At 37.6% G+C, this 27,855-nt stretch overlaps 1 protein-coding gene across 1 annotated transcript; it reads left to right on the forward strand.

Annotated features, from left to right (window-relative positions):
- Nucleotides 1-1,642: 1,642 nt before the first annotated feature.
- Nucleotides 1,643-22,513, forward strand: MS3_00008069 (uncharacterized protein). Its single transcript, XM_051216411.1, has 10 exons — nucleotides 1,643-1,911; nucleotides 1,952-2,100; nucleotides 2,135-2,710; nucleotides 4,431-4,620; nucleotides 12,005-12,204; nucleotides 14,162-14,338; nucleotides 14,391-14,562; nucleotides 17,351-17,537; nucleotides 19,919-20,154; nucleotides 22,301-22,513. Exons 3-10 carry the CDS (start codon nucleotides 2,468-2,470, stop codon nucleotides 22,333-22,335), a joined length of 1,440 nt encoding a protein of 479 aa, XP_051067002.1. The 5' UTR covers nucleotides 1,643-1,911; nucleotides 1,952-2,100; nucleotides 2,135-2,467; the 3' UTR covers nucleotides 22,336-22,513.
- Nucleotides 22,514-27,855: the final 5,342 nt, after the last annotated feature.

Here is a 27,855-nt window from a genome sequence, read left to right on the forward strand (position 1 = left end):
ACCTGGGTGTTACCTGTCCATGCACATAAGGCTCATGCAGATCAACAAGGTGGGAAAACTCACGCCTCCCCCAGAGTTCATTACTAGGACCTCTTCTATTCTTGATTTATATGGACGACCTTCCATGACAGGTATTGCCAGATTTATTATTCTTCGCTGATGATTCGAAACCCTAAAGAGAAGTACGTAACCAAGAGGATAAAGTGGCAGTTCAGGAGGGTATGATCTGGCTTCAAAGTTGGGCAGATGACAACGAACTTACCTTTAACACTTCAAAGAGTAGAGTGGTCCATCTGAGACATGTTGCAAACTACAATTACAACCTAAGCAACTCCCCTCTCAAGTTATCCCAAGTTGAAAGAGATCTATGAGTCTTAGTACCCTACCATTTGTAGTCGTACGCTAACTGCGACAAATGCCTTTCGAACAATACTTGCACTGGTAACAGTGAAGCGCGTTTTCGGCATGTTCGTCGGAAGAACTTTCCATATAATCTCAAACAGTTTTATTCATACCCACTTAGAATACTGAAACATAGTATTTCCTCCCTCATTCCAGGAGGATCAGGATAATCTGGAACGTATCAAACGGCGAGCCTCTAAATCAGTCCGTGGACTTAGATTTGAGCCTTATGAAGAGACCCTTCGGCCAATTAACTTTCACTCACTCAAGTACAGACGTCTGAGAGGTTACCTTCTAATGGCTTACAACATTCTAAACACACCCGGACTTCCCTTTAAACACCTACTTATGCTTAGTCTCAACTTAAAACTTAGGAGCAATACCCAGAAAGTCGAGACGCAACACAGCAGAACGGAGTGTAGACATACCTTCTACTCCCCAAGAGTAGTCGAACACTGGAATTCGCTGTCTGCTGAGTTAGTCCAAACGACTTCCCAGGAGTCCTTCGACAGAAAACTCGACATATACTTAAGGACTAAAGATAGTATCTCACTATGATTTACCAACCTAACTTTTCTTTTCCTCAATAATAACCCAAGTTTCTACCTGGAGGTATTGGTGGTCCATTGCTTCTAGATACAGAAGCCTGTTAGGCGAAAGCTTCTTTTATTCCGTTTAAAACTATTTTAACTGTTTGAAATATAGACTTTATCAAGAGGGCCTCAAACCAATTAATCTTTAAGCACAAGTATACGGTAGTATAGGAGGTGATATAATGATTTGTAGCACTCCGATTGGTCCTTATCACTCCATTAAACCCATGCTTAGACTTAGTCCCAACTGAAGCTAATGGGAAGGCACCCAGAAATCAGGTACGAAACAAAGGAATGGACAATAGCAACAACAACTTTAAACGCGTAGTCATATTTAGGAATTCTCTTTCGCTTGAAAAGGTCCAAGCGACTTCTTAGGAGTTCTTTGAAAGATTGAGGTTTTTTAGAAATTTGGGACAGCATTTTACCACTATTTACCAATATTTGGCTTTTTATGGTTAAATATATCTAGAAACCTATTTTGAGACACCGGTGATTTACTACTACAGTATACAATAGTCAGTTGAGCGCTAATCTCTTCTGTTTCGTCCACAACCACTTAAATTATTCAAGTTGTGAACTTTGAACATAATGTTTCAGCAGATGTAAATTTGTTTAAAATAATCAAAGCGTCTCGTATGTGTAGTATTTAGAGTCTCACGCTTTCAAATCCTATGTCTCTCGGTAGCGAGGCTTGTATCTTAAAGCTCAAAGAAGAAGTATACCTGTTGCATGATGTTGTAGAAAGGGCCAATAAACGCGCAAATATGAAAGCAGCGTACTCCTGGAAGTTTCCTGGAAAATCTGCCTTTGAAACAAAAGTTCTCCCTGTTTTATCTAAATGCAATTTCTCTTCATCAAACAAACCTTCAAATGCAATGCTACATGTGTTTTTGCTCGAAATGATAATCGACAGGTAGCTTAGAATTTTAAATAATGAGTGGTAATCTTGCTAGATGTTTGTTAATATTTCAAATCCTGAGCCATCTATGCAAGACAGTTTGTCATCACTTATGCTCATCTTACGAAGACTCAAACTCGTTAAGTTCTTGCATCAATGAACATGTTTCAGTTGTATTTTACTTGGTCAGCTTGATTGGTGATAGTAAGATTTGTTTTTCACCATTTAAAATTTTCAGATACTGAAACAAAGGAAGCAGTATTCCTTAAATATGACGAAGGAAACCGAGAAACGTCTTATGAGACTGAAAGGCTGACGGACATAAAGATTGCTGCAGATACCATTAAATGGATTGCCGATGTCGAACGCTATTATAAGTCCTCTTCCCAAGCACCTTCAGAGTTAACTAATAAGAATGGTGAGTTGGAAATTAGATCACAAGGAACTCAAGCTACAATCTACGAAAACCAAGGCGAAAACTCTCCGCAACTGTTTTCATTAGTGATTCAAGTGAGAATATAGGTGAAATTTTAGTCCACTAAAGGTTTTATCAAAATGTTTAGTAAAACCAATGGACACATACAATCTGCCTTCTGAAACGGGACGCTTTATAAGTGAAGTAAAGAACTTATCAGGGTGGACTGGATGTAAAGCAGACGAGTCGAAATCTCTTTTTTCCTCTGTCGAACGAGACATTACACGTTTGATCAAATACTTGGAAACAAACAGTTCATCGATAAAAATAATGGAGGAACGATTAGATTTAGTGAAGAAAGAGAACGCTCAACTTTCTAAAGAAATTTTAGATCAACAAGTAAGCATGTTTTACATAAATCCGACCATTTTGTTCAGCCTGATTCAAACCTCTTGAGAACTGTTCAGTTAGAATGCCTTTCCTATATTTGTTTATACAAATTTGCCTAACGATTGATAACCCAATGCGTAATAACAAAAATTGCTCTTTGTATAACTGACGTTTACCTAAATTTAAACCATACCATATGAAGAAGGCAAACTAAAAAGGCAATGATATCGCACGTTTCAGAGAAATTTGTGACTTAGGGTTTTCGAAATTCTTGATGGTTTAGTATACGTTCTCCAGCTCTCATTAAATACTCCTTAAATCAGAGCAAAACTCACAGTTGTTGTATAACTGCCATAGTATGTATTCAGAAAATATTATTTGTATAATTAAGCTATTCAAATGGAAGATATCTTTATTAAAATCCCGTTAATTTATTGTTTTAAAATTGTTTGCAAGTCTGGTTGCACAGATTTGAACTGTCACAGATGGCCAAAGATTTCAGAGCCGTGCAATTACACTTAGAAGTATGAGATATATTAGTTTGTTAATACAAAATTATTAATCTTCTATGTTGTTGATAGTATGTGAAATACCGATTGTATATCAGTAGATTACTCATATATTTTTACGTCGAACAACTACTCGGGTCAACTGCCTACCTTCACAGCTACGGACTCTATATCAAATACATTCTAATTGTTTTTCTTTTTCAGAAAAATATTTCTTTTACAAAAAATAATGATAAGTAATTCACGCGTTTTGAAGTTCTAACTTATAGTCTCAGGTCTACCTACGCTAGACCAAGACTCCATTCATTTATTTTAAATCTTTATTTGTCCCATCTTAAGTCTAGAAATGCGTTTAAGAACCTTTAAAACCAAAGTTCCCGTCTAATTATAATCTGAGGGTAATAGATTTCGCTTTATTATTCGAACCGTAAACTGATCACAGATCTCACAACAAACTGTAATTCAAAGCGTAAAGGAATGCATTAAAGAATTACGGTCGTCAGTATTTTAAACATTGTTCGAGAAAATCAAATTAATACTTAGCCTTATTATCCCATTAATTCACCTTTATCCAGGTTAGAAAGCGTAGGTAAGATTGATGGGCTCAGTTTTAGAGTTGGTGCAATAATGTTTCACAACAATCGCTCATACTTGATATCCTTTATTTGAGGAAGAAAATCTCAGCGTAAATAACAAAAAAATTTACAAATTAAGAGTAAATAGCCAGTTTTTTCCAAGGCTTACTTCAGTATGATTCTGTTCAAAGAAAGATATGAGTGGCTGGACCAATACACGGCATTACCTGTTGGTTTTACCGACAACAGAAATCGGGAACTTTAGAACTGAGGTCCTCCTGATAATTCTGACTAATTACCGGGGTCCCATGTGATATGGCTTAAGATTAGTTGATGTAGCGCCGGCGCATTCGTACATTTTTCTCTCTATAGATCTTGATATTCGGTATTATCTGGTTTATCTTGTTCTTCTTTCTAGCTTTTTCTTGAACTGCATTCCCAAGGTTCCGGTATCGGTTTTACTCTGTTTAAAATTGAAAATCTTTAAACACAAAAACCAACCTTCTTTAGGATTTTTTCAGTGCTATCCATCCTACTACCTATTAAATCGCCTATATGAAGTTCGTGTATTTGTATTACAAGAGTTTACATATTTTGCTTACTAAAATTATTCATTTTATCTCTATCCCATTTTAAAATTTCCAGTATGAGTTCAAAGCGGCACACGAAAATTTATCTAAAGAAATAAGAAATTTAAGTAAGAAGAATATTGAATTAAAGGAAGAAAACACAAATATCAAAACCAAAGTGAAGAATTTACATAACATGATAAAGATTAAAGAATCTCAGACACTCGAATTAGAAAATCAATGTGAAGTAATGAAAAACAGCATAGGTAATTTTTCGATCAGATATTACAAATAATTTAAAACTATTTTATGTGTGGTGTATTCCATGTGTAACAACCATAACTTCAATAGTATGATCTTTTGTCTAAATATCTACGACCACATAAAAATGCTAGGTAAATTTGTGTTTTAGCTTATACATATCACTTACGCCTGTTACCCGTTGCAGATGAGCGTAGGCCGCCCACAAGCATTTTACACCCAATTCTGTCCTGCGCCCTCATTCTAGCTGTTTCCAGTTGCTATTCATCCTTTTCATATATGCTTCCAATTCCCGACTCAGAGTGTTTTCTGGACTTCCAATTTTCTGTTTTCCATCTGGTCTCCAAGTCAGCGCTTGTTTCGTGATGCAGTTTGATTATTTCCGTGATATATGTCCTATCCAATTGCAGCGTCTTTTCCTAATTTCATATTCCGTTGGAAGCTAGTTTGTTCTCTGCCATAGTAGGTTGTTGCAAACAGTATTCAGCTGACGGATCTAAAGTATCTTGTGTAGACAGCTGTTTGTAAATACCTGTACTTTTCTGACGATGATTATGGTAGTCCCCCAGGTTTCAACACCTTACAGTAGGACTGTCTTAACGTTTGCATTGAAAATTTCAACTTTGATGTTGGCTGGCAGTCCGTTTGAGTTCCATATGTTCCTCAATTGTAGAAGTACTGCTCTTACTTTGTCAATCCGTGCCTTTGCATCTGCATCAGATTCTGCTTCTTTATCGATTATTCTGCCCAGGTACGTGAAAGATTCCACATCTTCCAGAGCTTCTCCATCAAGTGTGATTACGCTGGTTTTCTCTGTTGTATTTGATGATCTCGCTTTTTCCTTCGTGTATGTTGAGACCTAATGATGCTTCCCGTCTGATGTCAAGGTCTTTATATTCCAGCCAATCACTAGAAGAAGGAGGAAGGGCAGAGTACTCAGCCTGGTCTGACTGCAGTCCTTATTTTGAATGCATCTGTCAGCTGTCCTCCATGCACGACTTTGCATTACAGTCCGTCTTATGAAGTCCGGATAATACTGACGATCTTCTCAGGTACTCCATAGTGTCGAAGAAGTTTCTATAATGTCCTCCTACCCACACTGTCAAACGCCTTCTCATAGTCGAGGAAGTTGATGTATAGTGACGAATCACATTTAATTGATTGCACAATAATGATCCGTAGTGTCACGATTTTGTCTGTGCCCGACAGATCCTTACGGAATCCGTCCTGTTGATCTCGAAGTTGGGCGTCTACTGAGTCTTTCATCCGGTTCAGCAACAATCTGTTGAAAACCTTTCCTGGTACTGACAGTAGTGTGATGCCTCTGTAGTTCCCACACTTGCTCAGATTTCCTTACTTTGGTTTCTTGACGGGGTGTCCTTCTTTCCAGTCCATCGGCAATTATTCTTCCTTCCAAATCTTCCTGAACAGAGTGTGGAGCATGTTTGCAGTTACTTCTATGTGTGACTTCAGTGCCTCAGATGCTATATTGTCAGGTCCTGCTGCTTTCGCACTGTTGATTTGTCTAATGGCCATCCTGACTTCTCCAATCGTCGGTGGAGTTACATTTATAGGGAGGTCTGTGTGTGCATCTTCGATTTCCGTTGTATTCAGTAGAGCTGGCCTATTCAAGAGTTCCTTAAAGTGTTCTGTCCATTTGTCCTTCTCTTCTTGAATATCATCCCGACCGAAGCTGCTACCTTGACGCGGTGGTCGGGCTTGCCTATCGTGATGACCCAACCGAGCTGTATTGGCTGGAACATATGTTCCTGTAGGTTTGGCAATGCCAGGCAGGTCGATTGGAGAACGGTAAGACTAAAAGCAGCAACTCAAGGTCTGAGGGCGAAGTCGTACTGCTGACTGTAGAGGGTGTGACAGCAGTAAGGTGTTTCCGTCGGACAACCAGCATCTGCAGCGATGCTCCCTTCTCACAAGGAAGGAAGAAGTTAGAAAAGGTTGACCCCAAAAATGTCATACCTCACCTTACCTCACGGATTTCCGTCTCCGGCGCTAAGGCCCTTTGAAGAACGGAGCTAACAAGTTAAAAACCTTCCACGAAAAGATCGTGAGCGACCGGCCTCAAGCAATTGTCCCTTGGGCTCTGCGGTCACGCTCCCATGTCGTTAAGACCAACACTAATCTAATTTCCTTTTCAGGTTCCTCAAGAAATACCCTTCCACAGTGTGGGCTGCCGGAAAGTGATATCAGCCCTCATACCCGTAACAGCATCCGATACCAAGTTGGTCATATTCAAATCCTTCCTACACCTCCTAATACCTCTCTTATCTCCATGACTAACCCTCCTCACGTCTCTTTATCACCTCGCACCGCTAGGGCAAACGATTCGAGTACGCGGAACGCTATTCCTGGTCTCCTGAAACCACGCTCTAAACTACACGTAGAAGCTTTTAACGTCCGAACACTGTGCCAAATAGGACAACAGGCTTCCTTAGCTAGGACTTAAGAATCACTCACCATCGATGTATGCTGTTTCTCAGAAACGCTCATACAGGATCCGAGTAGCGTCATTCATTTGACCTCACCATGTCAAAGTAACAAACCAACTCGACTAACGCTTCGTGTATCTGGAAGCCCTGATTCTGCTTCCCGTGGCCTCGCCGGCGTAGGTATAGCATTGAGTCCTAGGGCAGAACTAGCTCTCTTAGACCGGATCCCAGTAGACAGTCGTTTGTGCGCTGTACGACTAGACGGAACAGTAAGGATCCAGAAAGATAGGGACACTCGTCATTGCCTCTTCGTCGTCTCTGCCTATTCTCCCACTGACTGCAGCGCAGATGATGTAAAAGATGAGTTCTACAGAAAGCTCTCCGACCTCCTCCGAAAAGCTAGGCGCTCTGATGTAGTAATAGTGGCCGGTGACTTTAATGCTCAAGTAGGTAAACTAAGCGATAGGGAAAGACACTTAGGTGGATCTTATAGTGTCGTGGCTCAGAGAACAGATAATGGCGACCGTCTGTTGCAGCTATGCTCAGATAACCGCCTGTTCCTTGAAAATACTAACTTTAAGCATAAGGAAAAACATCTTTTAACACGGCGACCCCATAATTCGTCCCAACGTTGGACCCAACTAGATCACATCGCCATCAGCCACCGATGGAGGGGCTCAATAGAAGACTGTCGCTCATTCTGGAGCACATGCTTAGACTCAGATCATGCTCCAGTGCGAGCGCGTATTTGTCTGCGTCTTACTGGACGTAGGAAAGATGCTGCAAGGAAACCTCTTAGGGTCCTACTTAATGATAGTCAAGCTAAGAGTATATTTCAGGAACAACTAGGAAAACAGTTAGGCAGCCATGTATGTGATGCCCACTCCGAGGCAGCATGGAATGATATCCGAAAAGCTGTGGAAACAGCAGTGATATCTGCTAGTACGGTAAACCACATGGCTAGGGAGAAACACTGGATCTCAGCAGCACCCACCTTATTGATAGATGCTCGAAAACTCATTTCATCTGGCTCTGAACATAACGAAGGGTGGAGTCAGCTGGAGCGCAAGCTGATAAGAAGCCTACGCAATGATCGTGAACAGTGGTGGGTAGCGAAAGCAAGAGAGATGGATAAAGCAGCGGCGATAGGTAATAGCAGACAACTGTTCAGACTTGTTAAGGAAACCGGTATTAAGAACTTGACTGTTAGCGAAAGAACCTCAGAGAAAGATGGACATATTATGCATTCTCAATCCAGGAGATTGGATCGATGGGCAGAACACTTAAGGGATCAGTTCAACTGGCCCTCAGCCACACTTCGGTTTCCCACGATCTCCAGTCAACCTGAATGGCAGGTTAATGTAGGTCCTCCGATTTTTGACGAAGTTGAAAAAGCTATAGGAAATCTGAAGCGAAGGAGAGCAGTAGGCCCTGACGGTTTTACTCCTGAGATTTTTAAGGATGGTGGTTCAGTATTAGCAGTGAAATTAACTGAGGTCTTAGGTAGAATTTGGGAACTGGACGTAATCCCATCTGACTGATCTCAATCATTGATTGTGCCAGTCTATAAGAAAGGACAAAAGTCCTCTTGTGACAATCACAGAGGAATCAGTTTGACAAATATAGTATCTAAAATATTAGCTTCAATAATACTTCGACACCTAACTAAAGCTCGTGAAGAGCAGACTAGAGAAAATCAGGCTGGTTTTCGACCTGGACGTGGTTGTGTAGATCAGATATTCACACTACGTCAGGTTCTAGAACACAGACACACATTCAGACGCCCCACAATTGTAGTATTTCTCGACCTTAAGGCGGCATTCGACTCTGTTGATCGTGAGGTTCTATGGCAGTGTTTGTCACTGAAAGGAGTACCAAAGAAGTATATTAACCTTATACAGGCTCTCTACTCGAACACAACTGGTAGAGTGAGAGCTTATGGCGAACTGTCATCAGAATTGATTACCTCAAGTGGTGCTCGTCAGGGCTGCCCACTCTGTCTATTCTTGTTCAATTTGTCGTTGACGTGCTTCTAGAGATAACACTTTTCTCGTCTAGATTTCCAGGGGTTGAACTTCTACCGAGAGGTTCACTTGTTGACTTTAGAATATGCTGATGACATAGTTTTATTCGGTGAAGACGCTGACAAAATGCAGAGTCTCCTGACCACTCTAAGGAACAATGCAAGCATGTTCGGGATGCGATTCTCCCCCTCGAAATGCGAAATGTTGCTTCAGGATTGGGTTGCATCGACACCCGAAATAATGATAGGGAGTGAAGTGGTTGAACGTGTCGATCGCTTCACTTATCTGGGAAGTCTCATCAGCCCTTGTGGTCTGGTGTGTGACGAAATCTCAGCACGGATACAGAAGGCTCGACTAGCTTTTACCAACTTGCGTCATTTATGGTGTAGGTGAGATACCCGTTTATCAACCAAAGGATGTGTTTACTGCGCAGCAGTTCGTTCCGTCCTACTTTATGGCAGTGAAACATGGCCGGTAAGAGTAGAGGATATCCGCAGGCTACTAGTATTTGATCATAGGTGTCTTCGAAATATTGCTCGTATATCATGGGACCATCGAGTAAGTAATGCAGTTGTTAGGAAACGGGTACTGGGTAAAGATAGCAAATCAATTGATGAAGTAGTGAAACTTCACTGACAAGTGGTCTGAGCCATGTCGGTAGGTGTAGACTACCTGGTTGCGGACCGCGAGATGACAGCAACCGATGGTTAGAGACCCTGAATGACATGGCTCAAAATCGTTTGCAATGGCACAGGTGCATACACTCTTTGTGTTCTCCCAAATTCTAATTTACTGAATTCTTCATGTCCCTTTCTTTTTTCTCTTTCCAAATTTATTTCGCTGGATTATACTCCTTGAATGACATCTTCAAACCCTAATGTTTCCGACTACTGCTTATACTCTTACCACCTCTACCACTACGGGATTTGAATCGACAACTGCATCTCTGTGCTAATGTGGTGTGGCAACTCGAACTTATGTACGTACGCACGAAGTTCTACGTTGTTACTTACTGACTGACTGACTCTTGAATATCAGTGATTGGCTTGCCTCCTTTGTCCTTAACTGGTCTTTGTGGTCTATTATATTTCCCTGCCAGTTTCTTTGTCGTGTCATATAGTTGTTTCATATTTCCTTCTCTTGAAGCTTTTCCGCCATCATTGCTAGCTCTTCCACATGTTTCTGCTTGTCGGCTCTCATGCTCTTCTCCACTTGCTTGTCTGCTTCAGTGTATTCAGCTTGTGCCTTGATTTTCTCTGCTCTTATTCGACTATTGTTAATTGCGGTCTTCTTGTTCTTCCTTTCTTGAATCTAGTCCAGGGTTTCGATAGAAATCTGTTTATTATGGTGCTGCTTTTTGCGGCTCAGAACCTCCTAACACGTCGGAGTTGGTGTTTCTTTGACCCCCTTCTGGTTGTCCTTCATAGTAGTTTCTTCTTCTGTAAGTAAATCCTGTAAGACATGGAACCTGTTGTTGAGAGCTATCTGGAATCCATTGAGTTTGTCAGTGTCTCGAAGAAGGGCTATGTCAAACATTTGTACCACTGTCTCGTCAGTTTTTTAGTGCTTCTTTAGCTCCAATTTTATCCTGACCAAAATCGTGTGCTGATCTGAAGCTGTGTCAGCTTGTCTCTTGGTTTTCACTTCTTTCATTGACCCTCTGAATTTTTTAGTGATGCAAATATGATCGATCTGATTCTATGTAGTGTGATCCGGTGAGATCCATGTAGCCTTGTGTAAGCATTTGTGGGGGAATATAGTTTCACCCATAACCATTTTGTTGAATGCACATAAGTTTGCAAATCTCTACACTCTTGTTCCTTTCTCCCAACCCATGTCATCCCATGATATCTTCATAACCGGTGTTGTCCATTCCGACTTTGGCGTTTAGGTCTCCCACCAGGATGGTCAGTTCCTTTCCTTAGCACTTCTCTACAATCGACTGCAACCTCTCTCATAAAACCGATCCTTATTGCCGTCGTTACTACCATTGGTTGTTTCTTAACACTGGATAACATTCATTGTGATTCCCTCCTTCTTTGTTTTGAAGGATGCTTTGAGGGTTCTAGATCCACGAATTTACCATCCTATAAGTGCATTTCGTGCTTCTTTGGACAGTATCAGAGCGATTCCCTCAGTGTGAGTAGCATTTTCTTCTTCGTGACCAGAATATAGCGACATCTCTGCCGAATCTATCCTCTTCTGTCCAGTTTGGGTCCAATGAGTTTCACTGATTCCGAGAGCCTCCGAGTTATATCTTCTTATTTCAGTAGCTATTTGATCGGTCCGTCCAGTATCCCACATTGTTTGGACATTCCATGTACCTATATTGAATGTTTTTCTGGTTTTGATAAGAGGTATCAGCTTCGCGATTTCCTAAGAATCTCGGCTTTCCTCATGAGGCATCATATTTCTTTCGCATGAAGATCCTTCAGCTCCCAGGACATAGTTTAAATGGTTTGAATTGTTGATTCTGGTTAGCGTTTCTCTAGCAAAGTTGATTTCTACTTGATGTAGTTGCTGACTTCATCCCCAACCCTCTTCTTTTATCCGGTTTCAATCCCAATTCTAAGCAATAATACTACGACTAGTGAAATATCATTTCACGGTTCATGAAATTTAGAATTAACTTCTGAATATATTAACGTTACACTGTGTCGTACTTCTCTTCATAATAAAACGATTAACTAATTTTCATATCATACATGATTTGAGTTTTGTTAGAACGTTGCTGATGACTCTAAATAAGCTAAGGAATTAACTTCACTTAATTTGATTACCCGAAGTTTTTTAAAGTCTAACCGCATTTCTATAGTACTGACTAGTGATTATCTGATCATTTTTAACAATTGCATGATTAGGTTTTTTTAAACCGTCTATAACAACATTATTTCCATTTTGATCCTTAATTATTTTAGAAAATTTACAAAAGCTTTGTGATGTTGATACCATTCAATCAGATGAAATCAATTTACCTTCGAAATCATCATGTGTGATTGAATCTTGCTTATTGAAACTTCGACATAAACTAGAAAATACTAATGATGAATGTCATCGTATTTCAAAACTATTAGAAATGAAAGAAATGGAAAATGATAATATGAATTCACAATTATTGGTAAATTTTAAAATAAACGAAATATTGTTTATTTATTTGGGCGCCGAGTTGATGTGAGACATTAAAGAGGAAGAATATGTATTTCTAAAATCTTACCGAATGAATTCGAAGTAAATCCAACGTTTCACCTGACAATCTGGTCCAAACTTTTTCAAAGGAATATAGTTAAACATCAAAATTATCGAATATAAATAGGTACATGGTTCCTAGGTTCACTGTATACTGAATAGGTCATCCAATCAACGTTAACAATGTTTAAAGTAGTTATTTGCATTATTGTTTAAGAGACATGTAGTGTGAAACGAAAAGTGTCAAGATAACATATTGTATGTATACTTTAGTGAGAAGAATATATTTCATTCACTATGTATTGCCTTGGGTCGGCGAATAGTGAGAAAACATATAAATTTATATATGATATGAATCAAAAATGTTAAAAAAAGCATTAAATGAAGATAAATTGACAAGATAAAGGAATGAATTCAAAGAGGAAGAAGGTATTTGTAATTGAAAGTTTGTGTTATTTTTAAAGTTCTAGTCAACTGTTTAACATATTCATATAATCTAACTGACTAGAACCGTTGAATGTAATTTCTGTTGAGGAGTTCATGTTTACTTATCAATTATTAGTTGCCATAGGACAGTTAATTGTACTCCACCTCTCCTATTAATACAGTTTGGATTAGCACATATATGTAGGGCTTCGGCTGTTAGTCTCCCTATGTGAAAAGTAAAGCCTTTTTGAAGGATTCTTGTGCCATTGAAATCGATTGTATGACGCGATTCTATCGAGTGTAATACTATTGCTGATTTGTTCTCGAGTTTTCTTACATCAACTGAAGATTTAGGAATGTACTTTAAGCATAATTTGTGTTCTTTCAACCTCACATTCAGTTGCCTTGATGATGCAAATACCTACTTTAAACATTGTTAACGTTGATTGGATGACCTATTCAGTATACAGTGAACCTAGGAACCATTTACCTATTTATATTCGATAATGTTGATGTTTAATTATATTCCTTTGAAAAAATTTGGATCAGGTTGTCAGGTGTAACGTTGGATTTACTTCGAATTCATTCAAATACATATTCTTCCTCTTTGACGAAGTACATCATAAATTTCAATTCTTTTTGGTTGTACATATTAATTAACACTCAATGGTCAAACAAGATTAATTCATTCAAACAACAACTATAGGACGTATTTCAAATTCTATAAATGCTTAGTTATTTGAATAATCATAACCAATCAGTATGAAAAAATCCCATATGACAATGAATTAACCTTTCAATAATCATTCATATAAAGTGTTTATTCAACTGATACTGATATTTGATGAAAACAACGTTTAAAATAGTTCTTAAGTTTTAGTTGATTCGAAAAGAAATTTTATTAGTCAGCATATATAGATACACTGTATTCATAATCTTGTTTAAGTACCAAGCAGCATCGACGTGAACATGTATACTTGTTATGAACTAGTTCGTTAATTTCGATTTACGACTATTGAACTTCAATAATCTATGTAAGGAATAATGAAGATAACTACACTTTGCAATGTACTCTATGAAGTATAATATCAATAAATTTTAATCTGAGGTAAACAGTCATCTCTCCTCTTATTACATGTATTTGAAAACTCTGAAAGTATTTTCAGCATTCAATCAGCATTCAACATAAATTGTTCCATGTTTAAGAAATTTGTAACGTTAGAATTACAGAAGTCTGTCTTTCTTAACATTCCCTTATCATAAAATTAAATCACAATGCACTTGATAAAAAGATTAGACGAGTAAGTCAGTTTACGGTGAAGTTTCTTCATTTTAACTAATTGGTTTAATCGATTGAATCATTCAGATCAAAGAATGGAACTTTACTAATATCATATACATGATCTATGAATATTCTCCAATGTTTCGTTATACTTTAGTGTGTTTTTTTCCTTTCTTCTTAGTTGCTTACTACAAAACATGAAAAACTTTCAACAAGAATAAATCAATTAACTAATAATAATGAACAATTAAAAGAGGAAATTGTAGAAAAGAATAATTCAATTGAATATTTAACTTCTCAATTAACTAATTCTAATCAAAAAGTATCCGAATTAGAAGGTTCCTTACATGACATCCAAGTAAGATATCTTGTACCATTATTTCTTACCCTTATTTCTATGTGTTAATAAGAGCAAGTTAATAGAAAGTGAAGAAATTCAAAAATCAACTAAATTGAATCTTGAACAAGTTAAATTAGAAAATAATGAATTACATGAAAAATTAAATAAATTAAATGAAGATCTTTTGAATATGGCTCAATATCCAGATTTAAATGGACCAATCATATTTGAGAATGAAAATAGTAAGTTTTATATTATATAATTATGATCGAGTTAAAACAATAATTCAATATTATAACGAAATTATTAAAGAAAAAAGATAGAAGTGAACAATATACGATTGATTCATGCCGGCTCAATGGTCTAGAAGTTAAGCGTTAGTGTGCAAAATCAATACGTCCTGTGTTTGAATCCTGCGAGACGGGGTTGTGGATGCGTACAGCTGAGGAGTCCCACAATAGTATGAAATGGCCTTCCAGTGCTCCAAGGTTTTCCATGGCGGTCTAGTTTAAATTTAATTATGATCTCAACTATTAAAATATTAGATTTGTCTGAACTTTTTATTTAGCAGAATTAAATGAGCACATAAATTTTATGTAAATGATTTTCTTATCGAATTTAAGCAAAAAAAATAATAATGATAATGTTTACGCAATAGGATGAATTCATTGTATTTCGTTTTTTTAGTCTCACAGTAAAAAAGCTTCGTTAATTCTAAATTCCAAATAAACTTGGAAATTAAGAAAGCGGAATAGTTGTTAGTTAGTAGACTCATTCGACATGGAAATAAATACATTCCAGGTTCGAATCTCACTTCATTTCTTTCAGTACAGAAAGTTTCATGGTAGCACTGCGTCTGACATTAACATTATGACTGAAGATTATCAATATAAACCCCCTATAAGCTGGAATACAGAGACCAAGAAATTATATTAATCCTCCTCCCCAAAGAACTGTAGGTTGTTTTAAATGTACATGTAGTACAGGTCAGTTAGGTTTGAGAGAATTCTCATTAACAAGTGATATGAGAGTTTTAAGATATTAGCAATAGTTTCGTTAAGTAACATGAAAACAAATATTTCAGGAAAGACAGTGATAAAAACGTTTGTAATGAACTCACGCAATTCGAATCGCAATTAAAATGAAAAACAACGTATATAAACGAACAATATTGTTTTCGAATAGATCCTCATCAGGCTTTACTCGAATATATATGAATATCTAGATGCACATATCAAATTATTAAACCAATCAAAACAGTTTATGAGTCAATGATAACAGTGGAATAGATTACATAAATAAACATAATAAGGGAAAAGTACAAATTGGTAGTTACGGTTATGCCACTTGTATGTGTATTTATGAATTCAGCTGCTCCTATGGAGAAAGCTATATTGGGCGCACTATCAGATAACTGAGGCAAAGAGTTAGTGAACACCTCCATTTGTGGTTAGGAAAAAGTACTATCAAGACAATACGCAGCGTGGTTTTATCACCATTGATCGATAGTGGTCATGTAGTAGACAGAAATATGTCATTTAAAGAGTTATATTTTATCCCCACCAGTTTTCCTTAAAATGTTCGATCCCGTTTCCTACGTATTGCAGAAGCTATAGGAATTCGAGCTAACAATCCAAGTTCTTGTATTCATAATAAAATTTCAATACCCTCGTCTCTTCTTTGGCCGAATCAGATCTAATAAATGACTTTATTCGTTTATTATTATTTTCCACACTCTTTGTTCGTTGATTTTTCTCCAACCCCTTTTCTCAAATATACACTTCACTGTCCAATTATCTGAACATCCCTTAATGCATAATCTTATGATTTTTAATGAATATTATTTCAGTGTTTATTTTTTAAGTCATCGACCTACTTCCTGTTATGAAACATTGATTAAAGCCTTTATTATTTTCACTACAACTAGTACACCTGACATCACACTATCAATTTTTTTACTTTTTACATATTATGCTTATTTATGTAATCTATTCCACTGTTATCGTTGCCTCATAAACTGCCTTGATCAGTTTAATAATTTCAGATCTGCATCTAGATATTCATATATATTCGAGTAAAGCCTGATGAGGATCTAATCGAAAACACTATTGTTCACTTATATATGTTGTCCTAACCAGGATGTTGAATAATGTTAGCTTTTTAATTCATGAATAAGTAGTCATCCTGTCAAAAAAGTAATGATAAGTCAATCCAATCATTTGGTTCAAAGAAATCAAAATAAACAGTTAAATTCACTTTAAATAAATAGGATACTTAAAATAAATGAATTTTCACTGAGAATAATCTTAGATCACAATTTCACTGATAGATCAAACTCAAACTGTAAATATTTCAGTATAACCAAATACTACTGACTACCTTGAGTGAATTATCACATAGTTAGAAAATAATGCTTAGTTATGAAGAAGTCAACTAAGAAAGTGATAAAATGAATGTGAATAAATAGTTGTAACATGAGTAACAATCTCCTACATGTTGAATTATTCATTGCAGTCAACGAGAGGTGCTTATTTAGGGGTATTACATGTTTAGTGTTAGTGTTAAGAGTTTTTGGGATAGGATTTATGGTTAGTTTAAAGAGTCAATTTTAAGATATGTAGTTGGAGTGATAGATTACTTTTTATTCACAAAACGCCATTGACTACGCCCTGAACTTCATCAAATATGTCAGATATAATCTGCATGAGGAGTTGGTATTTATTAAAGTTTAGCTTACACATCATGTCACATTTACTAACAGGCTATGCAGAAGATATTTTCATGTATTTCAATCATTGTATAAACTAGATGCAGACAGTTTTTACCTGGATTTTATTGAACTACATTCGGTTTTTTTTATTACTTTTTGATATTAGTTCAAAAATCTAAAGGGTTCCATCTTACATTTGATTGTCCTACATGAGCTAATTAGTATAGTTTATATTTGAAGATATTTCATGAAATTTTCTATCTTCTAATTACAAAACTGATTTCTTATTTATTTTGTTGAAAATAAATTCAACTTTAAAGATGAAAAAAGTGTTGATGAAGAATTGAAAGGACAAATACGAGCAAATGAACTTAGAATTACTCTTTTAATGGAACAAACTAAACGATTACGTAATGCAGTATTAGTGATAAATGATAAAAAACAAAATATGAATGATAATAATAATAATAATGAAATTCAATTAATGAACGAAACTACTGAATTAATGTGAGTAGTTAAAACAAACATTTTAATTGATATACCTATAAATTGAACTCTTAAATTCGTTTGATAGAAAGTTTATTTTATAGATTGAGATCAATTAAAATATACATTGAGAACTTAAAAAACTTTAAACATAAAAGAACAATGAAGGCTTATTCAGAAAGTTTAAAGTGAAAGTTTTGACTAGAGTTGAATGGCATTTGAATCAAAAGATGATATGTTCAAGTCTCAGTGTGAACATCAATACTGACACCAACTGACTAGTCCCTAACAGGATGAAAGGAGTATTCTGGATAAAACTGCTTGGCACTAACTGAAACTTGTAATTTAAATTACTATATCATGATAATCTGCTCAAGGTGCACATATTCCAAACTTGACTAATCTTTTGTAGCCTCTTACCATCGATAATGGGATATGCAAACCCTTACAAATAAATTTTCGAATGTAAGTTTTAAGATGGTTTCTTGAATAAAATTAAGAACTCTCAAAATTTACGACTTGCAGAAAGTTTCATACGCTTTATCAACTATCACCTCTAGCATAGAAGTGTGTTAATTCTATCAATGTATCCAGCTACATGATTGAAATACGTGTGAGGTCGAAATTTTTAAAAAAAACAAAGATTTGTCTAAAGAATGGTCCTATTATTTATAAATGTACATAAATTAGTTACAAGCCTCAATTCGTGAGGTATCTATGGCGGTTAACGCGCCTGTATGTCTGGAAATAGAAAGTCTACCTGTTATAATAACACAAATGGTAATTACAGCATACGGTAGTGTAGATGTAATCTGATAACTGTGTCTAACGTTAACAGCATTTTATCAATGACCAAAATGAGAATTAAGGTCACACAAATATGTAAGCCGTTGCATTTAAACGAAGATGCAAAGGATGTTCAAAACTAGAAATAATTATTACAAGGGTTGAGAGAGAGTAGTTATCACAATAAATTCAGTAAATGTTATTGGTTCACGTAAATACTTTAGGATATTACACAGTAAATGAACGAGCATCACTCTATACTTTCAGAATTATTAGACATGGAATTGTTTACTGAATATTAACAAGTAGTATAAGACAATACACGAAAAGTGAGCTAACTGAGGAGACAATAAGGACAGAAAAATGAGAACGAACTTCAGAAGAGTCAACGTTAAGTTAGAATAACTGACTTTATACTTAAGTATGAAGCTAATTTATGATTAAATAAACAATAACGAAATGGGCTACCTATCATAGATTAGTGTAAAGATAGATAGTGGCTAGCAACGGAATCCAGGACGCTCGTTTCGTCATATTTGGGATTCATCAGTTGGATGTACCTGCATCTTAGAGTTAATGTTCACCCTTGGACTCTAACCCAGTACCGTTCGCTTCATTTGCTTATAATGCATGTGAATTAAGGCAATATCGAGTCCATACGCGCAGTATGGACATATGCCAATAAGAGACTGATCAATTGCAGTCATCAATGGGAAGATTCAAGTAAACAATGCCAAGTGAATATTAACTTCACCCCATTGCACAAGCAAGTGGCTATCAGAACTCAGTAGCTAAGTGGATAGCGTGATGATGTTGGAAGCGAACGATTTCGGGCTCGAGTCCCAAAGTGGACATCAACTCTGAGATGCAGGTGCATCAAGCTGACGAGTCCCAAATAGGATGAAACTCACGTCTAGGATATCACTGCCATCCATCTTTTCTTATAATTTCACAGGCTTTTTTCTATATACATATATTGTGTTGAAAACACTTGAATAAGAATAGCTTCTGTTAAGTGAAGTAAGTGTGTCATACACTATCTGTTACTTATTTTGAAGTTTTTCATATCCGCCAACCAACAAGTAACTAGAGGTTGAACTTAAGAGGATAGTTCTTCCTTTAAGATATACAACTAAGAGCATTCACTTTAAGAAACTCGTAGAGATCCTTCTCTCAACCCTATATTCTTATACTTATTTTCGTCACAACCTTGGACTATTCACAGAAGATATGGAATTCTTAGACAGAATTAATTCATTTCATTCAGTAAAATATGTATAACTTGAAAGTAATCATTTCTATCAAAACTGAAATTATTTAGATAAATGTTGAGACTCAATGATCTGTGTGTGAGTATGAGACTCATCAGCAATCCGGATCCTTGTATCCATCAATATTTGGCATCCTAATTAGTAAATTAGTGTATTTTCAAATACACCGTAGCTTTTATAGACTTGTATAATCTTCTTAAAATTTGTATTATGAAGTTTTAGTGTCAAAGAAACTAACATTTTATTCTTTATGTATTTTTTTTCTATTATGGAATCCAAGACTTACATTTCGCACCCTATTTTAATAAGAATAATAATACATTTTCCTAACTTTCTTTTTTCCAGGTCACCTGAAATTGATCATTTACTACTTACTGATGATATTGATAATGCAACAAGTATTATTCGACCAAATTCTATCTCATCACTTGATAATATTTTATCAGATCATCAATCTGTAAAAGAAGATCATAGTCGTATACGTCAAAAAACATATACAAAACCCAATATCATTTCCAGTGAAGTAAACGGGAATAATTCAAGTATCCAATTATGGTCTGGACCAAGTACAACAAGAAAAGGTATTATATTACTTTATCACGTTATTTCATAATTTCATATAAATGATTTTCGTCATTATTTGTATAATAAGCAATGAAAGAACTTGTGGAAGCGACTGTACATTGAACTTTGCAAGTCATTCCTTAATCTTATGCCCTCGTGTTCTTACACTAGATATTTCATTTTTCTACACACACATAGAGGACTCAATTAAAGAGGAACAAAATGTAAATGAGTAAACTATTACAATTATATGATTAACCCGTGATTAATTCAGAACATGTCATATGAATGATCCAGGCTGTTTTTTTGACAAATATAGCCTTTTATTTGGAATGTCATTCATATGATATGCCTTTACATATGTATCAGAAGGGGTTTTGTGGAGATTGTAGTAATTTTAACAGTTGACATCATGAGTCAATTGAAGCTAGATCACTAAGGAAAGCCTGGGAGCACTGGAAGGCCGTTTCGTCCCATTGTGCGACTCCCTAGCAGTGCGCACCCACGACCTCGCCTCGCGGGATTCGAACCCAGGACCTTTAGTGGCTCGTGGATCTGACTCCAAGATCGTATAAATGTTTGTTATCGTCTTTTCTCGCATATCATCGTCGACTTAATTCGCGTTATCCAATAACGGAATTAAATAAGTCGAATAACGAGAATTGACTTGAGAATACATATATTTCGCACATGAAGCGAATGGAGCATAGCAAAGCAAAAGTGACACGTATGGAAGATGGCTGGGATGCCAACTCCCTTTTAGTCAAGCGTTACTCAATATTTATAGTCAGACAAAATAAAGCTACAGACATGTGATTAATAGGATAAGAAGGGCACACACATATACGCTCATATAAAAACAGTCTAGATTGATAAACGAATAAATAACAAGGTCAATGTAGGGCTCAAGTAAAATGAATAAAATGGGATGTCCGGAAGCTAGAATAAGGTATATGGGCTTGGCATAATAACTGACACTACAGACCTATCAGTCCCGCACTAGGCGCTTAACCAACTTCTTACTTAAGTGAGAAAGCCAGGAGTGAGTAGAAAGGTTTTAAAGGCAGACTAAAATCAAAACATATCCACATTTCATCCATAAAAAATACCTGTCTTTCTCAGAAAATTAAGTCACACTTTCAACCAATAATGTGTCCGTTTCCACAGAACGTTAAGCCAAGGCTTGATCAGAAGTGCGCGCCCATCGGCATTCCCCACTTTAAATTTGACCTTGGACTGATGTTGTAGCGGTAAATAAATCCCCAAAATAAATAGCTCTTTAAGTCTTCGACAGTGGATGCTGACCACATTAGTTTTAATCGACTCACTTAGCTGAAAGTGCTCTGTCATGCATCCTCATCAAATCACGAGTGAGAACGGCGTGCTTAACATCTACTGCAATCGCTAGCCAGTCTAGATCAGTCGATCCTCGGAATATTGATAGCCTATCAAATATATCTTCCAACCTACTCGATTCTGTCTTTTGATTTCACCTGGTGATTATGATTCATATTAGGTGTTACTGGCTAAAGCGTTGTCAAACTCCAAGTATTTGTGGCATCTTCAATATATCTAACTTGCCCAATGTGACACCTTTTCCTCCTGAAGAGACAATCTGAGCTTCGGATACAGTTTCAGGAATTGAAAAATGGGAAAACAAGCTGTTTCTTCAAAAATCCCTGAAAGTTATTTTGGTTTAGAATCAAACAAGTACATCCTGTTTTTACAAAATAAGCGCCGTTGAAGAGACTACAAAGATATTTATTTGGTTACTGAGGTGAAACACGTAAAAATTTGAAGCATATAAAATTAAAAGTGAGGACAATGTCGATTGCTCTTGTGGAAGGTTACAAAAAACCGACTCGTTCTTCCGTTATGTTTATTCCATGTTATGTTAGTATTCAGTTTCGATAACTTCCATAGAATAACATTATATATTTTTTATTTTATTCACCCAAATTACTTGACTTTAAATTCACTAAAATAAAGTTAAATTCATCTTGGAGACTCAACATTAATATAAATCTGTCACTACTATGAACCTTTTACTTGAACTGCTTCATATCGATTAAGGGCTCTTATTATTGATGATTTATTTTTTTCCTATAAAGCTATCCTAAGTCTTACTAATTTCTTTTACTGATACCATTTTTATCTTCAAAGGATCAAGTCGCCCGCAATCTAGAAAAAGGAAATAAAGAAGATGCTGAGAAAAGAACGCATCGAATTCGTTCAAAGATCTAGAATAAATACATACATATTTTTACGATGATTTGTAAGCATGTGTTCTAAACTTGAGACTTTAAAAGATATTGCAGATATTTCACTCGTTTTAAAATAAAAGCAATAAATTTATTTGTGCTTATTCAAAAAAAACTTATGCTAGCCGCATAAATTGGTGCCTATGTATTTACCTCAATAGTATAGACCCAAGTTAGCAATTATTGATGAAATATGTTACAGTTAACTACTGCTGAAAAGCTGTTTTAAAATTAAAACTACCAAATATTTTTATTGTCCGCTTGTTACTAAAATTGACTTTAGTATTCTTTCAAACTTCCTATGAAAATCATAACCATCAAAAGAATCATCAGAATCCTTAAGAAACAGAAAACTCATTACAGCTATGTTGCTGTTGAGCGATTAAATAGGAACGATATGGGTGAACCTGTATTTCAATACATGTAAATTAAATGTCATATTGTCAAGGAGGCTGAAAATAAACGAGAAGTGTCGATAACCTACTTCATATGTTTTCTTCAGTTGTCTCGACATAGATTCCAATCTTTAACAATGTATGTAGCTTAGAGGCACCTTTCCCTTCAATTCGTAAAAAACCCACACACACTATACACTGTGACCATTAAACAACTCGACGTCTTTGGTCTGCTCAATGAGCTTGAAACAGGCGAATCCACGAGGCCCGATGAGATGTATCCGCGAAACGCTTAAGTATGGGTTTCAGTCTATCTGTAACCGAGGGTCGATTACCAAAAGACTTGGAGAACGCCAATGGTAAGTCCTGCCTTCAAAACAGGTACGAAATATAAACCTAAGAATTATCGACCCCTAAGCCCAACTAGCGTAGTTGTTGAAGGTTTTGAAACGATTGTTCAGAGAGAGTTGTCTAAATATCTCAACGGAAACCTAATTCTTCCTGAAGAAAAGCAGGGCTTTGGAACAGATTATTCCTGACTCACTAACATATTAATAGCGAAAGGATCAAAAGTCATCTATAGTTTTAGCACACAATGACATCAGCAAAGCTTTTGGCAAATTCCTCCCAACCGACGTCCATATAAGTTAGGTAATATTAGGGTCGGAAGTAATTCACCAATATAGATAAACGACTAACAAAGAGTAGGGGTGAATTCAAAGTTATCCAGATAGGAAATTGTGCTTGGTAGAGCATCTTAGTGTGCATTTTTTATGTCAGTGTTGATCATCCTGTATGTAAAGACCTCCCTCCTTTCCGATCAACATCGGTTTTGTTATATGCCATCGATGTAAAAATATGGAGAGAGATTATATGTAAGTGTGAAAGTTCAGCGCTTCAAAATGTTTATGAGAAATTATCTGACTGATCTTAAGTTTGGCAGTTTCTGACAAAGGCTTCCAAGTCACCAAGGTACAGATATCTACAAGGTGAATGACATTGAACTACCTGTTATCCAGACAAAATAACTCAGTAGTCATCGTTAGCAAAAAATCAGAAACTATGGCACACTTCCGTGCGATATCCGTCAAAGGTTTAAGAAACCTGTGGTCAGTTGGTAGGGCCTTTAGCTATGCCGATGCTAAAACATTTTTGACCATGTATATGGTATTCCTGGGTCCGAAACTCGAGGACTGCATACAAGAAACTAACCTCTAGCCTGCTGAGAGACAGTAAGCTATTAGAAAAGCTAACAGAAAAGCCTCGTATGGTTCTCGACTGTCCTATCTCAACTTACTTCCATTGTCGCGTAAAACAGAGATGAATTGATTACAGTTTCTGAACTACCTGGTAATAAATTTAGGTCTGATATGCATTTGTTCTTTTTGCCTTCCGAGACGGAGAGTTAACAGGGACACTCAAAAATAGTTCACAAGCCCGGAATAAATTACAATTCAACTGATCACCGACCGCGCTTTTCGAACGGGAAGTTTAGTCCTAACGTGATTTGCATTTATCAAACTTTTGCTGTGTTCTTACGCAACAAAAGTACCATTTCAGTTCTAAAGAATCTATCCTGAGCTATACGTTCGGTAGATTACTTTTTTTTGAGTTTCACTATATTTAATAGTTACCTGTGGTTTTGCCTCAGCTTACTATTCGGTTTTTTTTTGTTTTTCACGTATAGACTAGTTTCAGTTTATATCACTCGTTTTGTCCATTTTTGTCCGTTTTCAGTGTGCTTTTTAGTGTTTTTTTTTAAAACGTCCTAGGCTCTTGCAAGCATCTATAACATAATTTGCTTCAACACCGTCATGAAAACTCATGCAAACGTCCGGGATGCCGTTTTGCTGTCACAACTGGCATGCAGTGCGACAACTGCAAAGGTTGGTTCCACGAAGCATGCACAGATCTGACAGCAACTGCTTACAACAGACTCAGCAAGTCAGAGCAAAAGTGGGTGTGTGTCACGTGCAACACAGACTCCGTAGTCTTGCTGAGTAACATCATTGTCCTACTGACAAGTCTTCGGAACAAGTTGTCAGTTAACTTGGAATACGATAGTAAAAAAACTGATATACAAACAAGAGAGTGCAACGGACTCAAAAACAGGGATATCGATAGGTATTCCATCGATGGAGCATCCATCCACACTAACGACGACGTGTCGAGGCTCAGTACCATCATTACGTCGACGGTACTGAACTCTCTAGGCAAACTCGGGTCTCCCAGCTCAGGGTCCCCGAACACAACAGTGGTTGCCAAAAACCCTGCATGTGATTCGACCCACGTTAAGAGAGCCCAAAAGAACCAGGCATCACCGCCTAAGCCGAGCAACCCAAGAGTTGCTGCACGGAAAACAACTGGTAATTTAGTCGCACAGTCTACCCCCAAGACTGTTCGTCCGGTCAATAAAGAGCCCATGATTCATAAACGCACACTGACCTCCAAACAACAAGTTACTAAACCTGAACCCATCGTGAAACCTGGTAAATTAACAACAGTTCGTGACGATTCTCTCATTATCATGAACCTCGTTGACAAGCCTGATCTTCCTCTCAGTCTGCAGGACAAAAACGACAGGATGCTCTGGGGTGAATTGAACAAGAAGCTCGAACTTCCTAGAATAGAGCCTTTGACGGTCACCCGGCTCACTCGAGGAAAGGATTCTAAGCATCTAAATCACCCGAGGCTTCTCCGAGTAACACTTAAGGCTGCTACCGACGTAGAGGACGTCTTGCTAGCAAGCCACTTGCTGAAATCAGATGGTAACGTAAGAATACTGCCCGACATACCGTACTCTGAGCGCAGTATCATACGAAACGTCCCTAAAGAATCTCGTGAGAAGTTTTTCCGCGGAAGAAACATAATTGTCCAAGGTATACCGGAAAATGCAGACCCTACTCAATCAAATTCTGACATCAGGGAATGGAAATTCATCAAACAGTCCTTGAGGCTCAAACACATACTGACTCAGCATGTGACGAGACTAGCCAAGAAGGACGGTGATTTTAGACCCCGTCTAATGAAGATAACCTTCCCATCTTCCCACATGGCGGCTGCAGTTCTGGAAGCATTTCGTGCTAATAGACGTCGATTGCCACCTGGAATCCACATGCACCCGGATAGGCCATACGAAGTTAGGACCAAGAACAAAGACAAGTTGGAGCTGACCATTCCACTTGTGGACTGTCTAAACGATAAAAAAACGTGTAAAGGACAGGGCCTACCACCTCGGCAAACCTCACATAGGTGGGCTACCTGTCCATTCACATAAGGTTCATACAGAAAAACAGGACGAAGCTCACGCGTTCCAAATTGAAAGCATAAACTGCTTATATATGAACGCCGCGAGTCTACCAAACAAACTGGATGAACTACGTGAACTAAGCAACGCTAATAAGGCCCATCTGATAGGAATATCTGAAACATGGATATCTTCTCAGTTCTCGGACCAAGAGTTAGCATTGCCTGGGATGACTTTGTTCCGCAACGACAGAAAAACAGGAATTGGGGGCGGAGTAGCCATATACATAAGCTCTTGCTTGGAGGTGCACCAGGTTCACAACCTCGAGTTTAACAATCTTGAGGAATCCATATGGTGCTCTGTAAGATTGTCTAGTACTTCCAGGTGTCTAGTCGGAGTCATTTACAGGAAGCCAACTGCCGACACCGAGTACGATAGTCGTATGCTGGAAGGACTATCCCGCTCTATCCGTCTCGGTTTCACACACATCCTGATTCTAGGGGACTTTAATCTCCCTAGAGTCAACTTCGCGGAACACACGTACACTGGAGGCGACAACTCAATTGAAGCTCGGTTCTTCAACCTCATCGATGACTTGGGCTTATATGAAAATGTGAGGTCGGCAACTCGTTGGAGAAACAGTCAGACACCATCGCGCTTAGACTGTGTATTCACTAACGAAGAATTCCTAGTCGACAACCTCTCAATCCTGGCTCCTCTGGGAAAAAGCGATCATGCCGTCATAGCCTTCAGTTTTGTCATCAAAACTAAGCTAAGGTATCCCAACAATAATTTGCGTTGGAATTTTAAACGGCTGAATGTGCCAGCTCTACATGACTATCTACAACAGGTGGTTTGGGATGTTCACCCTCAAATCGATGTGGATGGTCATTGGGACTTCTTACTGCACACGCTCTTATGTGCTACAGACCATTCAGTTCCTCAAACGGTTCCCAAAAGCTTCAAGCCACCTACAGTAATCAAGAACCGTACCCTTCGCCTCCTAAGCCGCAAACGGCACTGTTGGGCGGAATACAAACGAACTAATAGCGATGGAGCGTATAGGCAATACAAACATATCAGGAACACATGCACGAAGGCTATAAGAGAAGACAGGCTTCAGTACCAAACAAAGCTTATGGACAAATTCGCCTCTAACCCTAGAAGCCTATTCCGTTATGCAGCCTCTCTTCGTCAAGCCAAAACAGGAGTTTCTCAACTGCTAGGTCTTAACGGCCCGACCAACAACGATGGCGACGCCGCTAACCTTCTGGCGGCCCATTACTCTCAAACATTTCAACCGGCTGACATCAACTTTATTGACGACAGTCTCATCTCCAACTCCACAGGACTTTCTGAAGTGGACCTAAGCGCTGACTTGGTGTTCCGGAAATTGCAGCACTTAAGACTTGACACTTCTCCTGGCCCGGATATGGTTCATCCTGCCATACTGAGGAGGCAGCCTCAATCGTGGCAACGCCGCTTAGCGTGATGTTTTCACACTCGCTTAGCCGAGGCAAATTACCGGAAAACTGGAAGTTGGCTCACATCACACCAATTTTCAAAGGTGGTCGACGCAATGAACCTTCAAGTTATCGGCCGGTGGCTCTTCTGTCATTACCTTCAAAACTCATGGAGTCCCTGATATGCGACGGTTTAAATGACTATCTACTGTCCTTAAATTTTTTTCTCACTCCAACAGCATGGTTTCAGGAAGGGTTACTCTTGTATAACCAACCTGCTGACTGCGGTGGACAGATGGACAAGCATCCTCGATTGCAAGGGAAAGGTTGATGTCATTTACCTTGATTTCTC

This window comes from Schistosoma haematobium, chromosome 4, assembly GCF_000699445.3.
Source record: "Schistosoma haematobium chromosome 4, whole genome shotgun sequence".
NCBI lineage: Eukaryota > Metazoa > Platyhelminthes > Trematoda > Strigeidida > Schistosomatidae > Schistosoma > Schistosoma haematobium.

What these genes read in the sequence shown, in the direction of transcription:
- MS3_00008069 (XM_051216411.1), top strand. Translation starts at nt 2,468, where the DNA reads ATGGACACATACAATCTGCCTTCTGAAACGGGACGCTTTATAAGTGAA. An exon ending in AGTAATGAAAAACAGCATAG is followed by an intron (nt 4,621 to 12,004) that starts GTAATTTTTCGA and finishes TAATTATTTTAG; the next exon opens with AAAATTTACAAAAGCTTTGT. An exon ending in ATATGAATTCACAATTATTG is followed by an intron (nt 12,205 to 14,161) that starts GTAAATTTTAAA and finishes CTTTCTTCTTAG; the next exon opens with TTGCTTACTACAAAACATGA.